This window comes from Charadrius vociferus, unplaced genomic scaffold (assembly GCF_000708025.1).
Source record: "Charadrius vociferus isolate BGI_N301 unplaced genomic scaffold, ASM70802v2 scaffold862, whole genome shotgun sequence".
Classification (NCBI taxonomy): Eukaryota; Metazoa; Chordata; class Aves; order Charadriiformes; family Charadriidae; genus Charadrius; species Charadrius vociferus.
Window position 1 is genome coordinate 694,990 of NW_009647209.1, and position 17,128 is coordinate 712,117.

Below are 17,128 nucleotides of genomic sequence, written 5' to 3' on the forward strand. Positions count from 1 at the left end.
GTGGTTTAGAAGCTCAAAGAGTTCTTGGTGCTCTTTCTTCCTCTGGGACTAGCCCAGGTAAGCGCAGCCCATCATCTGCACCATCATCTACATCTGCTGCAGTTCTTGCTCCCTCCCTGCTGCTCAGGATTGGGCCTGAACCAGCATGCTTGAACTTCATTCCCAGTGAGCTACACTCCAGATAAATGGGTATCCATGGGCACTCTGCCCTTCTGCAGACTGATGACCAAAAGGATCTCCTGAGTTGACCCCAAATACAAATCAAGGGCATCCACCTGTTGATGCTGTAGGGCACACTGCTGTATGATCTTGGTTCTTGTTCCTGCAGTAACAGCGTGTACCTCTGATGTGCTGTTCAACGAAGCTTTGAGCTGGTGTTAAAAGCTCCATGACTCAGAGGATGTCTAGTAAATTTAGACTTTTCTGGTATGATATCATCCTTCTCTATTTCCAGATTATTGTAGTAAATTCAAAAATTAATGCTTTGTATTTGCTTTTACTGATTTATACTTCTTTCTGGAAAAGAAAATCAGCTAAAATTAGCATAGATTTGCCTATTGGACAAAATGTCCAGTTTCCTTTACTTAGGCAGCCAAACAGAATAATTTGCTCAGTATTTAGTAGAAATGACAAAACTTCCAAAGCCTGTTATTTGTATAGAGACTTTTAGGCCCAAGGAATGCTAAAGTTTTGGCGTAAAGAGTATTTGTACAAAAGCAATGTCAAGTTCTAGACATGTTCGCTGTACTTACTCACTCCTGCTGTCCTTCCTGGTTTTAGTTATCCCTTCCTCTTGTATTTCATCCATCTTCTTGGATTCTGACTTTACTCCTCTCTATCTTACTTTATATCACATCCTATTTTGAAAAATATTCCAGTCTGTCAAATACGTACTTTTTTTTTTTTTAATGGCTCCTAGCTTGAAGTAGTCTGTCCAAGTGCCTATTTTCTGTAAAATATTATTTTCATCTATCTCTGTGATCTTTGGAATTTATCCTAGCACTCACCTACTTTATCTTGGGCTCTGCTTCATTGCCCTGAAAGAGTACAGCTGTCATGCAGTTTTATAAATTGACATTTGTCCTTTAATCCAGCTGTTGCTTAAACCATTAACTGCTTTGAAAGTTAGGGGCCAGAGTACTAAATTGACATGAGAGCCAGTACATTGGTTTTACCGTTGCCAGAGATTTTCTAAGCCATGGAAAAATGCAGGCATCTGCTGGAACTTCTCCGTTATTTTTACCTTGATCCTAATGTTTTGGGTTCCAGACATGCAGCCTCCAGGTGATGTTGCAAGGATTGCTGTGACCCCTGCTTACTCATCTGGTTTCTGTGAGGAATCGGGACGCTGAGAAATCATGTACCTTTGAACTGAAGCTGTGCGTTCTTGCAAGAAGACAGCAGGCATTCCTTAGAAGGAAGGGTCTTACACGGGAGATACAGTATTGCATTACAATGAATTTTGCAGCATCCTATGAGATTACAGCCCTCCTATCAAAAAAGGCTGAATTCAGCAGAGCCATACTGATTCAGTCCAGCTGAAAACTGCCCTGCTGTTTTTCTGCCCGCATCTGTTATCAGGCTTCCCTTTGGAAAGCTGAAACATACATTTCTGTCTTTTTAGTTTCACTCCTTAGTGTCACGGGGAAGCAGCTGGGAAGCTCTAGGATTCTTTCCTTCATCCCCAGTACCGAAATACCTCACTGATTTCCTGCAAATCTACTTTAATGTAATTAACCTCAATTAGGTCAACATTTTAGCTTTTTCTTTTCCAGAATTTAAGTCCACCATCATTGCTGTCCTCCTACCTGCTATCATTTATCCTTCATGCCAGGGCACGTGTAGGTTGTATAACTGACATGGAAAACCACTGTAACCCTTAAAGGGTGAGCAACCCAAACCAGCCAAGCATCTGGAAATCTGAATGGTTCCAGTGGTTTTCACCAAATCTGTTCTCCACTTTCCAGCCTAAGCTGGTCCCCTAAGTCGGGGAAGAGCCCTCGCAGGATATTGGTCTGTGCTTCTCTCCTGCACGTGCCTGCCTGAGCCGGGAGATTTCCCTGTTGAAAATGTCTTACTGGAAAATAGAAGTTTTTATAAGCTGGTGGAAGTTAAGGTAAAGCAACAGCATCCTCCATGGCCCCTTTTGGGAAGAGCACAAACATCAAGTGTCACTGAGTAGCAGAGCACCCACGTCGTGATCCCAGAGCTTGTAGTTCTTTGGGGACAACCTGGCAAAAATTCACATGCAGCGGAACTCTGGATGCCAGCTGCGAATCTGGATAGCGTTCCCCTGCGAACCACCTCTGCATCCCCGTGTTCAGAGTGCACAGGGTGCAGAATCTGTCCCTTAGCTAATGAGCCTGTGCTATTTCAGGCTTTATTGAGCTCTGCTGGCCTCTGTGGATAGTGCCATGTAACAGGGTGCAAAGCGGAAGCCAAGCAGCAGCAGGAGGAAAACCCGGCTGATTTTTGACAAAAACAACTGGCTGCAGATGAGTCGTTAAATCAGTTTTAATCACTGCAGCTGAGATGTAATATGAACTGTTCACTGAGGCTGAAGTGATTTTGAACAATTAAGAAATTTGCTCAACATATTTATTAAAATAATCATTACTGGTTTTACCATAATGGTGTAATTCCACAGTATGTGCATGAGGGCTCTTGCCAGCCTTCTGCTCCATTGCAGATGCTCTAAATGTACACTTTCATGCCAGTTGATAATAAAACTGACAATTAAAATAACATGTTGAAATCAGGTAGGAACAGAATAAATCAGCAATAATGGCAGTTTTATAAGATCTTCTTTTTTTAAGCCCCCTGGTTTATCTTTTATTGCTATTTAGCACCAAAGGTGAGCGGTCTAACCAGGTGTGGTATTGAAGGGAGTGACAAAATTATCTAATGCGAAGAGGTTTTATCTTTTTTTATACCTGATTTATTTTCAGTGTGCAGCTGAGTAATGTTGTATAACAGACAGCTCACTCAAATCCTCAATTATAATGCTTTCAGACATGTGAAAAACATAGTCCAGACAAGTATACATACATATATATATATGTCCTCTTGGGCTGCTGGAAAAAAGCCTATTTTCTATCAAAGGTTTATGCAGCAGGATGATAACAAAAATAAATATTTTACAAAAGTTATAATATTCTCTGAAGGCACTCTCCCTAGATCTAAAGCTTTACCCCAGGGCACTCTTCCAAGATCCTTCAAAGATGACTTGTGTCTCTGCACTTAGTGCAACAGCTTAGATCTCCCCCTCGCAGGTCAATCCCATCCACTCGTTGCTTTGCTAACATAATTTCCTAATTGCAACAGTCTGCTGTTTGGCTGCCGACAGCTTTGTTGTTGTTTGATTTCTAATAACCTTTCCCTGTGAAAATACGACTTTCCGCATTGTAACAGACGACTGCGGGCTCTCTGCATCGTTCCCTGTCTCCGAAGCTGGAGGGTCCCAGATACTGGCAGGAACTTGTCTGTGTGTTTATTGGGTTGTTCATTCCGTGTTTGTCTCTACTCCCCAACGACCAACATCCTCCTCTGTGAAGCACAAGAGCCCGAATCCACGCTGATGTTTTCCTGTCTGGTTTAAAATAAAAGCGTTAGCAGAGTGAAAGGGTAGCGTGGCAGAGGCCTGCATTTGGGCTGTCTGCTCAGCCCCCGTCCCAACTGAACTGGGGGCCGTGATGGATGTGCCAGAGGGAGAAAGGGACCCTTTGGGCTCCACAGGGCTGCCTATGACTTTTACCTCCCAGCCCTGTTTCAAAGCTGGTGTGCAAGAAGATGAATGCTGGCCTAGGTTAGGGGTAATGGGGTAAGGGCTTTAAAGTAAAAGAGGGAAGATTTAGGGGGAAGATCCAGACTAGATATAAGGAAGACATTTTTTACAGTGAGGGTGGTGAAACACTGGCCCAGGTTGCCCAGAGAGGTGGCAGATGCCCCATCCCCAGGAACATTCAAGGTCAGGTTGGACGGGGCTCTGACCATCCTGATCTAGTTGAAGATGTTCCTGCTCATTGCAGGGGGGTTGGACTAGATGACCTTTAAAGGTCCCTTCCAACCCAAACTATTCTATGATTCTAGGCTCTATCCCAATTTCCCTATTTTCTGCACAACTCGGGCATCTCAGCTGTACACCCAGGTCTTACACTGGGAGCTTGTTCAGAAGAGGGAAGGCAGCATCAGGCAGGGCCGCGTCCCTGTGTACGCACTTGAGGAGCGTGAGTTTAGGAGTCGGAGATGCGGGGCCAGCTCCAGGAGCCGGGGCATGACAGCCACAGGATGGCCCGGTCCCACCACAACACTGCCCACCTCCCGGTGACCACTGCCCAGTGAAAGGGCCGAAGCACACACTTAACTTCTAGCACATGAGTAGCCCTATTGAATTAAGTGCGTAATCAAGTGATTTGCTGGATCAACGACTGTATCCTTAATCCTTTTCACATATTGCTAAGCTCATTAAACTCTCTTTGATACCAAGCTGTGCAAGTTCCTTAAGAGAGGCAGAGACTACGTGCTATTTCTTTAGCTTAAATTTATCACCTCCAGCTTCCAGCGAGGGAGTCCTGTGTTATAAGCCTAAGGTTGCCCTCAGGGTTTGCTCTGTAACAATGGATGGGAAAATGTTCTGTGTGCTATATAATTTTTGATACGCTGCCCAGCACAACAACATGGATATGCCAGAACAAATACCCACGTAACCAACCAAAATACCGAGCAGTGGATCCCGGGCCTCAGTGGAGGCACTTCATTTCCTTTCTCTTCCTCTTTTTTTTCCTGACAGACGTCCAGCTAACACAGAAAAGAAAAGAGAAAAAAAAAAAAGGCAAAACAATTGTGAAGTTAGATATTTAGTTCTGTCAAAAAACATACTTAGATATATTTTTAGGCTTGTGCTTCAGCTCAAAACAGTGACAATTTTGGTAAAGCAATTCTCTAATGCTGTCTAAATTAGATGAGCTGTTATGTGACATTTGCATACCAACTCCTCCTGGATGCCAGAATCTACGCAGCTGTTAGAAAGATTTTCTAGTGCATTTAAACATATTACAGAAGGTTGTTTTTTTCCTTAAAACAGGGAAGTTATATAGCATCACTGGAGAATAGATGGAGCAGTGAAATCCTCCTGGCTGGTAGCTAACCATTTGAGAAGAAAGGGAACAGGTTTCACCCATTATTCTGAAAAGGATTTAAAAAATCCTTTTTTTTTTTTTCTTTTTTAAATCATGGACTCCTCAGTAATCCTGCAGGTTGGGAGGAATCACTGCAGATCAGAGTGGGGCTGGAAGCAGAGCCAGCACAGCTCAGGCTGCTGAGGTCTAGTCCAATGGTGAATAACAGCACAGATGGCAATTCCACAGCCGGCAGAATCACTATATAATATCATCAGATTTATAAAAATACACTAATTTGAAGCCTCCAACTTCAGATTAAAAATGCTGTATAATTTCAGAAATGTTGAATTGGCCTTACACAGCCTCACCCCCGCCGCTTTGCAGGTGCTCAGCGTTCAGCCTTCTGGTGGGACCAGGCAGCATTGTGAGCCACTTCGGAAACCCTGAGGCCAGTGAGCTTTCACAGCCTTCCTCTCCTCTTTCAGTGATCTGTCTTATAGTATCTAGTATAAGTACCAGTCATATCTACTTAAATGATTCTTATCCTCACTTAGTTATTGGATCTTGTCTCCATTTTCATAAGGAAAAGGTATTTTTCTTACGTATGTGTGGGTCCCTCAGATCCTCCTTCCCATAATGCAAACTCCTGAAGTTGTACGCTTGCATCAGAAAACGACGCTTTCTAATTTTTCAGACTTGACAGTTAGCCATGCTACTCGAAGCCTGCCCGGCGCAAGCATTCGTATGACAGCTCCAAGGAAACTTCAAAATATTTGTATTACTCCTTTTCTATTGGGTACTTAAAAATGTCGGTACTTTACTAAATCGTGTATACAGTCTTTGTGAACAAGTGTGAGTACTATGGGGGTTTTCTCAGATTTTATGCTTTCACTGAATGTGCCGTTATTCTAAAACACAGCGTAGCTCTAAATCTCAAATGACTGTTTGCTATTTGCTTCACGTTGACGAAATGATAATACTGGGTTGTGACCCAGGGTTTGCAGAATTTGGCTTATTGGGATAGCTGATAACAGAAAAGAGCAGAAACCTGGCTTGGGAACAGAGCCCTTGTCTGAGGCAGATGGCTTGCTCTGGACACGGCTGGCACACGATCGTGCCACAGCAGCGTAGAAGAAAGGAGGCACTTCTAATCCTGATGTTTCTATCAAATCATGGTTGAATTTCTTACATCACTTTCGCACACTGACAGATTACATACCCCTGAGTTGCAGGTGTTCAAAGAGACATAGAGTAATATTTCTGATTTGCACAGAAAAAACTTAACATTAAGGCAGAAGTCATACAGCATAAACACACTGATATCTTTTCCCCCATTGTCTTTATTTCTAGACAATATTTTTGAGAAAATTGCTTCAGAATGAGTTTTTTAAATTATCATGGTAGAATTATGCAGAGTAAAACTGCTGATCCTATCCTTGCCTGTAGGGCAAAGTGCACTGATGAATAAATCAGGAATATTGTTTAATATTACATTAAAAAGATATAAAGGTATTAATACTAATTTATATCAGGTTCGATGTAGTGAAAAATATCAGATGAAAAAGGGAGCTTCTTTTAACGAACTTGGTGCTGCAACTAATCATCATCATACATTTGTACAGTATAATTTTTCTAAACTGTAATATGCGTGTATTACACAGTGACTTGACTTGTATTGGCTCCGAAAAAGCTTGCTGCTTAATTGACATGGTGTACTCCAAGTAAAATTCAACTCAGTCGAGTAACAGGGAGAGTAAAAGCTGATGCTGAAGCCAGCATCTAATCCAAGCAGCACTCATATAAAAACTATATTAATGCCGCTGAAGTTCATGGCGTTTCTCAGGATTTACATTATTTAATGTTTTCTGAAAGTAACATCTACAAGATACACCTATCTAGATGAAAATTTAAGCTTGGGGCAGCCACAGAGTTTAATGGAAAGTTTCACAACACCCAGCAGTTTTCAAGCAGGGCAGTTTGAACAGGATACGGCCCAGATGTGTTTGCACAGACTCCTCGGGAGCAGCATCTTACTCTTCCTTCCCGTCTGTGCCAGGGACCATTTCTTTGTGTCACAATAGCCTTTGAGGATCCAAGCGCTCTCTCTTTCTCAATCAGAACAAGAAAATATTTACTGTGGGCAGAAACACAGAATCACTTAGAACAATTCCAGTCCTGAAACATAAAAATGTACATTTATATATAAATTATGATCATTAAAATCAGCTAACATTTATCTTCACCTTGAGAAGACATGAGGATGTACTCTCCCTGTAGTAGCTATCTCATATTCCCAATCATGAAGAAAAATGGCTAAGAAGAACCAACTACTTTGCAACTAAAATCCATATTTGTACACAAAATAAATAATAATAGTAGAGAAACAACCCCTAATACAAACAAGAACCCCATGAATTGGTTCTGTGATGAGTCCAAAGCTAAAAAAGTGGAGCTATAAAAGTGGAGCTTCTGTCTCCAGAAAGTGAAGATGGATTCTTTTCCATATGGTACTCCAATAGTTGTTATTTCCTGAAGTATGAGGTTTGAAACATATTTTTGGTTTGCTGAGATATTTCAGGAGAGTTATATTATTGCTGATAGGTTTTCAGAATAATAGTAATGTGGCTATGTAGGTACGGCTGTCGTACAGATATATCATATTATATCACGTTATTCTGTGGGTTCACTCTGAAATATTTTATATAAATAACACCGAAGTTGCCTTCCTCCTGGAAATGAAGTGGTATATTTCTATTACTGATGTATTTCTCTGCTGAGAATAAACATCATCTCTTTGCATTGAGTTTAAACAATAGGCTTCAATAAGAAAAAAAAATCCAAATTGTTCATCTGACCATGATTATTTATTAGAAATTCTGTCTAGACACAGATACAGTAACTTTTGTACAGCTGATATTGCAAGTTATAGCATCTGCAAAAGTTGGACTGGAAAATTATATGGGAGCTGAGTTATAGTTTCGTTTTCAGATAAGGTACATGCTATAATATTTTTCATACTATCCATAAAATAAATACTTGAGTCAAATATTCAGTTCACTTTGATTTATACCTAAAGTAAACAAAATGTGCACCAAAACGGTGACTGCACTGTTGAGAAATTATTTTTCGGTCTGGATCCAGGAAAGATAATTCTGGGTTTAGAATATGGATATGTATTTATATGTACTCTAATGTATTTGTGCCACTTGCATATCCTCACCACCTATTGTCTTCCCCTCAAATAAGCTCTGAAAAGTGTATTGAGCTACTGCCCTGTCCACTTAGTATGAATCCAAATTTGGCTTTAATCTAGATTTTTACATCATTGTCATTTCTTTGTACATGGGATAACATTGGATGCAAAATGAAAGTGGGCTCCGCAAACTGAGTCTGACTGTCCTTTACTCAATATTTTACAAATGCTTTGAATATCGAAAAACTAACCTTTTAATCATTTTTCATTTAGGAATATATGGACTCAAACAAATACATAGAGCATTTAGTGGCTCAGCTGGAAGAACAACGCTGGAATTTATGGAGGCAAGTACTATTCACAGGCATATTTATTTATGTTGCTATTTTGGAAAAAATACTGCACTCTGTAGTTTTCATTCCTGAGGTCAAATAAATGATTGGGTATTCAGTTTCTCCACTTCCTAATGCTTTGCGGACTAGCAAACCTTACCTAAGTGAAAAAAAGTAGGGCATCACACACGAGTTGAATCTTGCCTTTGCTAATGAGGGCAGTTACACACATGTACGGGTTTCCTCATGTTCAATTTTCTAACGAGTGGATGATAACTCTACTTCAGATTCTTTTAATTAGACTGAATTTAAGAAATAGTCTTATAGTCTTGAGTATAAGTGTTTTCACTGAATGGCACACAAACTGTCAGCATGAGGAACTGAGAGCTTTGAAAGTAAAAGAAACACGGTTTCAAATTTTTGCAGTACTCCTGATAGTCTGGATTTTCTATTTCTTCTCTGATGGTGTTGCTCAGTGCAGGCTGCCCAGGCTTAACGCTGGTTTAAGCAAAGCAGTGATTGCCCCATGCTAGTGGGCAGCTAGTGGGCGTTTCTACTCTGCCGTCCAGCAAATGCGATAACCACATGGGTACTTCGGAAGATCTCCTCAATCTCTGCGTCCCTCTGGTAAGATGGCTATAGGACCTTGCAAACCTCCATGCATTCGTCTGGCCTACTAAATGTCATCTACTTACAGGGGGAAGTCGTCAGCTCTCACAAAAAGGTGCTTACCTCATTCCAGACATAGTTTCCACTTTTCAACAGCAATTTTATTACATATTGTATTTCGGTGGTTTTGCTGCTGTTACTGTTGATGCCTGCGTTAGGTAGGACGAGAGGTTGTGCATTGGTTGCATCTTTCCAAAATTTATCAAGCATCATTCAAAACAGTGATGTGATGGCAAAAATGTCTAAATCTAAAGATTCTTTATTGTATTTCAGCAGTACTGTTCTCTAGCTGTTGTCTCAGGGCTGTTCTGATATGTAATGGTAAAAAAAGCAAAGCAATTACCTACTCTTCAGAAACCTCAGACGTTTCACACCCTTAATGAGTTAATTATCTCTTCATCATTTTTAAGTTAATTCTTCCAGACTCTTCATTTGTATAGAATTGTTATTATCACAGCTGGTGTAAAAAGAGTGGCATGATAGCACTTTGCGGTATTTGCTTTTACTTTGTATTTTCTGAAGTATTTAGTATCTATTTATTAACTACTCACTACCTGATATTTTTATAGTTACCAGCTAAATTCCTATCTGGAGAAACTATAAATACAGAGGAAATGGAATAATACTGGTGATGAAACTCATTCAACATTCACAGCCATATATTTTTTTAAATGCAATATTTAACTTTTTTTTTTTTCTGAAGGCGTATAAGCTGTGACAATCTTTATTAATACATAGTCAAATATAAAGTAATCTTTAGGGAATAATTTAGTCTTCATAGATTAAAACCTATTTCACCTTAGTTCTGATCAAGGAAGAAATAACTCTCTGTGTGATTTTTCAGTTGAATGGCTATCATGTACAAAAAAGTAGCTTTGCACATGATGTACTAGTTGGTATGCGTCTCACAAACTTCCTGGCCTATAGGATATAAAGTACTATTACAGTATTTACAACATACAGCATTTATGATATGGACTTACTCCTATTTATAGGCAAAACTCAGAAGGTTTGTGTATGATTCCTGCTTTCCTTTACAAGTAGCCAAAATAATTGGCACAGAAAATTGAAGTTTACATTTAAGATTACAGAATTTGGGAGATTATTTTTGTAAGAATGAAGGTGGTAACGTTGTATGTGGATGACACTACTGTGGTTAATTATAAATGAATAATAAAAAATTAAAAGATGAAAAAAATCTTTGAAAAGTAGCAGGGGTAGTGACTTTATTTTATTATAATAAACAGACACTCAGATGTGTTCTGAAAATTCAGTGGGTTTGGAAAACTGAAGAAAGCAATTTATTTTTAATATTATTTTTATGGGGTATTGGCATAAAAAGTTAAGACTTACAATAAGCACTACAAGATAAACCCGTCTGGTTTTGCCGGTCGTCTTTGAACACTTTATTTCTCTCTTTTAAATCTCTAAGATGTTTGATGGTGAGGATTATGCTAATAGCTCGCACTACGCAGGGGCAGTACTTGGCTGTCTACAGCCAGACAGATGTCCTAATAAATCAGCATAGCCCTCTTCTCAGACTTCATTATGCTCTTGATTTGTGACTACCACAATTTTCACCCAGTGGGTCACTGGGCGCTGAACCTGACGTTGACCGATAACCCCTACTTTACTTTAGGCGAGCTAATAAAACAGACAGACACAAATTCTGACCATTTAGCTCCTTTGGCGTTACTTACAGCCGGGACAGATTTATAGCGGCCAGGCTAAGACAGAGGAGACTAAAGCCAATGTCATGGTGCGCATATCAATTTTACATTTCCTTTACATTTCCACACGCACAATGGGACCCTAAAAGACATGTGGGGGCAAAAATTTCTTTTCATTTTAGAGGACGACTGTTTATACACGGCATTAGCATCTGCTGTGGAACATTTATTGCTGTAATTGCTGTCCCAGGAGAACTGACTATGGTTAGGTCACGTTTGATAGCTTTCTACTAAAATAGACCTCTAGCCCAGCTTCAGATCTTCTGTTCTTTAAAACCTTTACAATGACGAGTGAAGGTGCCTCACTAGTATGTGGAGATGCAGACTTTTTTCGCACACCTTTTCTTACATTGAACATTTTACAATAATTATTTTCATGTGAAGAATGATGAAAATGATAGCATATTTGACTTGTCAGTGGTTCCCCCATTTCTCAAGCTTGAAAAAAATCAATTTATCCAATGTGAGACAAATTTGACCCCTGTCAATGCAAATCACCAGCATCTATCACTGGAGACGATGCACGGCAGTGATTGTGCATCTCACTGTATCGGCTTGAACTGGAACATTGAATTATTTTAGATTTCTCTGCCCTACCCTGTCTGCAAAGAAATTTAAATAGGACAGAGTTGGGTCAGGGGTGGGGGATCCCCCTGCAGTGGTGTTTCTCACATAGTCATTTAGTGCTCTAATTCAGCTAATGTGTATTAGTATGTATAATTTTTATGGCAGAATCACGTGGACAATCAACATGAAAAGCATAAATCTGCTCCTGCAGTCTTTGCTAATTGACCTTGACAGTAGATCATAATTTTTAAGCCTGGACACACAGATCAGTGAGAGCAATTACTAGTTCCCTTAACAGAAGAAAGAATTCCTATTTCAGCATAGGATGCTTGCCTAAATATGCAAGGGTCAGACCCTGTTCTTAAGGCCTTTCAAAGGAATTTTATTATTAGTGCTACTGGAACCAGTAATCTTTCTTGCTGAAAGCATGAGGATATCCTGCATTTCAGACATGACAATCATAAAATGAATGTTGGATCAACAGCACCTTATTACCTTATTACAGTAATGAAAAACACAGAGGGGGAGAACCACAGAAGTGCATGGGACCGCATGGCATTTCTCCAACGCTGTAGTTGAAAAACAGAGTTTGTTAAATAGATTTGCTATACTTTCATCACCAGCATTAGCATGCTTCTATGCTCCTGAATTTCATGCTTGTGTACTAAAGAGGTGCCAAGTATTAAACAGGTTGCTTCTGCTGTAATCATAAACTTCCACTGGGAAACCATAATTGCTAACAAGCAAAAGAGCTCTGCAAGAATTCTTAATGGTGAGCACAGATTAAAATAACAACTGTGATTAGCTTTAAACTGCTTGACTAGAAGAGGACTAATCTTAGGGGAATAAGTTGAATGGCAAACAAATGAAAAACCCTATGTATGATATTACAGTAATGAAGGCTGTGAAAAAACCCAATGCCACCCCCGCTAAATAAGGTCATGCTCTGCACGAGTATCTTTTTCTTGTCAGGGGCTTAGTAACTTGGCCTGAGGGGAATTAAGGTCAAAGCAGCCAGGTCTTGGGGCTGAAACCCCATTTTAACCCTTTCTGGAGGTCTCTGATAACGAAAGTTGCCTCTGGTCTATGATGCTGACATGAGTTATAGACTGTATTTGAAATGAATGACCTTCCGAAATTGTTGTTGTACCCCATGAGCAGCAGGCAGAGATTGGTTTGGTGTGGTTTGTCTTAGTTTAGTGTGGTTTGTAAGAGCATGAGGCTTCCTTCTTCTTCGATTCTTGATCCACCTGTCTTGTCACACCATCCTGGCAATGGATAAAGCCAGGAAAAAGGTGTTTTGTGCTATTAGCCACCAACACCTGCCTCTCATCTCTTTCTCAGTGTTTTGTTTTGCTGTTTTATTTTGCAGTGGTGGTTTTGGTTTGGTTTTTTTTTGCTACATCTCTACAACACTGCTGGATATAGCAGTGGATATATATGATAAATTTGCAAAATCCATGAAAGCCCTGATGTATTCTGTTCAGTTCCCTTAGTGTTTGGAGGTGAGGCTGGCTGAGGCAGAGCAGAACTGAGCTTGGCAATTAGGAGGCATTCAGTCACCGCAGGTACTCAGATGTTGCCAACTAACATACAACATCATATGTGTCTCTCTAAAGCTGAGGCTTCTGGTTTGTGACTTATGTGTGAAAAAATTCACACAAAAATGTAGATAAAAACCATATAAGGCTACCAAGTTGTATAACAGAGTTCACAATACTGCTTCAGATACCAGGGATTAGTATTTGAATATGCGCATTAGGATACCAATTAAAAATGTATCTGATTTTTGGCCAAATGTTCTTTTCTTTAGCTGAGTGTAACTTTGGACGGTTCAGTGAGTAGTGCAGATGTAGTTACAGGCCACAAAAAGCACCACCATTGTATTGTCTGTGAATGGAACCCACTGGCTTCCTTTGACTCCCCGGCACAACGCCTATCTCCCACCACACTCGTTAAAGATACTGTTTCATGACAGAACTGGATGAGAATAATGTGAATAATGAGCATATAGAAAAGCAAGTGTTTTCCCGTTTGCCTTATAAGTTGTATTTTTAATAGGATCAAAGAAAAGGAAGAGCGAATAGGTTAAAGGTTACAAATGAACCTTATATACGACGTAAGTCCACTACACATATTAAATTTGTAACCAAGGGAAAAGACCGGATAGCCGCTGGAACACTTGTTGCAGTTGCAGTAAAGAAGTGCATATTTGAGTATAATTTATCTCAATGTTCAAAACTGATCACTGCCATTAAAAAAAAAAAAAAAAGTACAATAGGCATCTTACAAAAGTTCGCCACTGTTCAAAATTTACCAGTTCCACTAATTAGTCATATAAAATAACTGCCTCAACTGATTAAAGTTGGTTGATAATCATTTTATGGGCAACTCTTTACCTGATCAGTAAGTAAATCTCCTTCCACAGCGAGTCGTTTTAACTCTGAGTGGGCATATTTTTGTGGAGTATTTACTAAGTTGACTTAAAATTAAGCTCAATTTGATGTGCTGTGATACGTGAGAAATATGACCTGGGATGATTTTGGCATTATACATTCATAACAAATACTAATTTTAAAGAATATGACTCTCAGCCTGTTTCCTTTAATCAGAGAAAACTCCCATTAACACTGTCCATCGGTGCTGCATGGGTCAGGAGTGGAGTGTCAAGCCTCAGTTACTGAAGTCATTATATAAAGGATTTGGAACCATCTGAATATGAAATAATTTTGATGTAAGCAAATATCTCCGTTTCTACACTAAACTACACAAATATTAAAACTGCAGACAAAAGATGGAAAAGCATTCTTTAAAAAGTAACTTCATATGGTCATGTTTATAAAATTAAATAAGTGAACCAATTTAAATTTAAAAATGTTAATAACATTAATTAGGGATTGGGGTATTTTTGCACAGATGTATGCTTGTCATAATAGCGAGACTGCCAGAGCCATGAATTGATTTGTTTCTCTCAAATTAAAAAATAGAAGGCCTTGAGCAAAATATATTCTTTAGATATATTTGGTAGAATAAGGATCACAAATGTTCCCTACCAAGTTGAAAGGGAAAAAAAACTCCAGCAGGGAAGTATGTGGACGGTCTATTTGACATATGGATGTTTGTTAAAAGCAAAATGCATGAACAGCCCAGAGTAAATTAGATCCTCATTTGTATGCTGGGAAATGAAATGTATAATCTTGGCATGGTTCTCTGTTTGGTTTAGATTTTTTTATAAGAACAAACTCTTTTGTGTATGCAGATACACATATTACTTTAGTGGCTATTTAGGGTTAGGAAAAAAATATGCTTTGAGCTGATTTTATCTGAAGCTAAGTGTGTTTGGCAGGTTCTTTGTCTGCGTCTCCTGAAGTGCGGACTTGGGTTCAGGTAGCAGGCACCGGGCACCACCGCTGCGTCACCGCACTGGGGACACACAGGCCCACCCAAAAGGACCGGCCGCATGGGGAGACGTCAGACCACCTACTCAGCTGAAACAGTACCCCCATTTTCAGATATGAAACCAAATAACAGATCAACATAACCATCTACAAGAAATGCATACGCAATTATCTGTTGTTGTTGCTCACAGATTGTCTAGTCCTTTTTAAAAAATCAAACATTTCCAAAGGGAAACTTCTCTGTAGTCTCTCTTTATTATTTGGGGTTGAACTTAGTCTTCCACTAATGTCTAGGCACAGTCACACTTATTCACATTGAATCATACTTCACTCCTCAGATAATTCCAATGATTTTAGTGGAATTATTCACAGAGCAAAGAATAATTCTTGTGAGTAACAGTGACATTGCCCTGAAGTGTTCTCTAAGACTGAACAATGCTATCTGTACACAGAGCCTCTGTTTCCCATTTGGCAGAGGAAAACCCACGGATTTATATCAAGGCAACAAATGAGAATTTGGGCTCTTATAAAAACAGGATGTCAAAATGTATTCTAGAAATGAGGAGTGCACAGACACAGGCTGTGAGACAGGGGTTTAGATGGGGTGGTGGGTTTAAGGAAGGAGAAATGGAGAATTTATGAATTCATTATTTTTAAAGGAATGGTACGTCACTGATCTCTTTCACTAATAAAGCCTACCAACAGGGCAGCGCTGATGGCAGATGTAGAAGAGGTCAGTGAGAAAACGCATATGAAGTCATGCAAGTCAGGTTAGCACTCTTCCCTGTAAATCAGGTTCACTCGTGAAAGAGAAGTTAAATAATCAAGTTTAGCATTTCTATTTCATTCTGTAATGCTCAATCATTTTTATTTTTTTTAAATTACATTAAGGCAAGACTTTAAGACCCCAAGTGAGAACAGGGCCTCATTGTTCCAGTCTATACACAACACGTGAGAAATGGTTTTCATCTCCTCAGCCCCAAGGATGAAACAAGAAATAACATAATTCCCTTTTTACAGAGAAAAATAAAGTCATGAATACCCTAAGTAATGGAGCTTATACAAGACATCTGTGTTTAAGCCAGAGTTTTTCTGTGTTCCACTTCAGTGTATCAATAATAAGGTTGTATTCCTCATGTCACAGCACCGCATGTCGTCAGCCCGTTCACTCCTGTCTGGGGGATGAAGTTCCCACATCACTGCTTGAATCTTTAAAAGGTTTTACTGCTTAAAGCAGGCTCGGCGACAATCTTATTCTATGCTCCGTGATGGAAGATCATTTTCTAGTGTCTATGCTTTAAGGTGTGATGAGGCATGGAAAAGGAGACCTGTCTTTGGAAGTGTCCCCTCCAACTCCTGTCCTTGGCCCTTGTCACTCCACAGTATAAAATCCGTGTAAACGATCTCTGTCAGGAGATGGGCATTGGCAAAGGGAGGAGAGAAGGGCTCTACCCTATTCTGTTGAAACAATTTATTTTAAAGTATATTGATGTTGCTCTGCTGGTGCAAAGGTTTTTAATATAGAGAAAACCATGGATGTAGATACCTGTGACATCTGGCTGGGCCTATTACAGGACAAATATCTCTTTGAGTTGAAAGCAGGACACCTGGCAACCAAAATATTGCTGTGACATCACCTCTTCCTGCTATTTAAAGTTACGTGTGCACTGATCCATCATTGTCATATTCCCGCTTTCTACTGTGACAGTCAACGTGGTTCTCCAGGCGTTGTGTGCGCTTGGCAGCTAAAGATCCAGATGTGCAGGAGTGTAGTTCTGCAGAAGTTTAGATCTGCAGCTAGCCTCGTCCAGGAGGCTCACCCGATCTCCTGGTTACCTCTAACACGGACTGTAATCAGGCTGGAATCGCTCAGGGACATACTTTACAGCTTTCTGAGTTTCCTTTAATTCTGTAGGATTTGGCTGCCTTCCTGTTTACACAGGTTGCAGGAGATCCAGGGTGTGCTTCCTATCAGTTCTGCCTGCTGTATGAAACCCTTTTATATGTTAACAGATTATATTTTCCATTGCTTTATTCATTAATAAATGGGCATAATGATGTCTATAGCAACCCATATTCTGGGATATGGCTCATTTGCACTTTTTTTTTTTTTTTTTTT

At 39.8% G+C, this 17,128-nt stretch overlaps 1 protein-coding gene across 1 annotated transcript in view; it reads left to right on the forward strand.

The window, feature by feature from the left end:
• NCKAP5 (NCK-associated protein 5) overlaps positions 1–17,128 on the forward strand; it is a 372,018-nt gene that overhangs the window by 101,197 nt on the left and 253,693 nt on the right. The window contains exon 2 of the mRNA XM_009895863.1: positions 8,587–8,664. Coding sequence (XP_009894165.1) covers positions 8,587–8,664 — 78 coding nt within the window. The remainder of the gene's footprint in view (positions 1–8,586; positions 8,665–17,128) is intronic.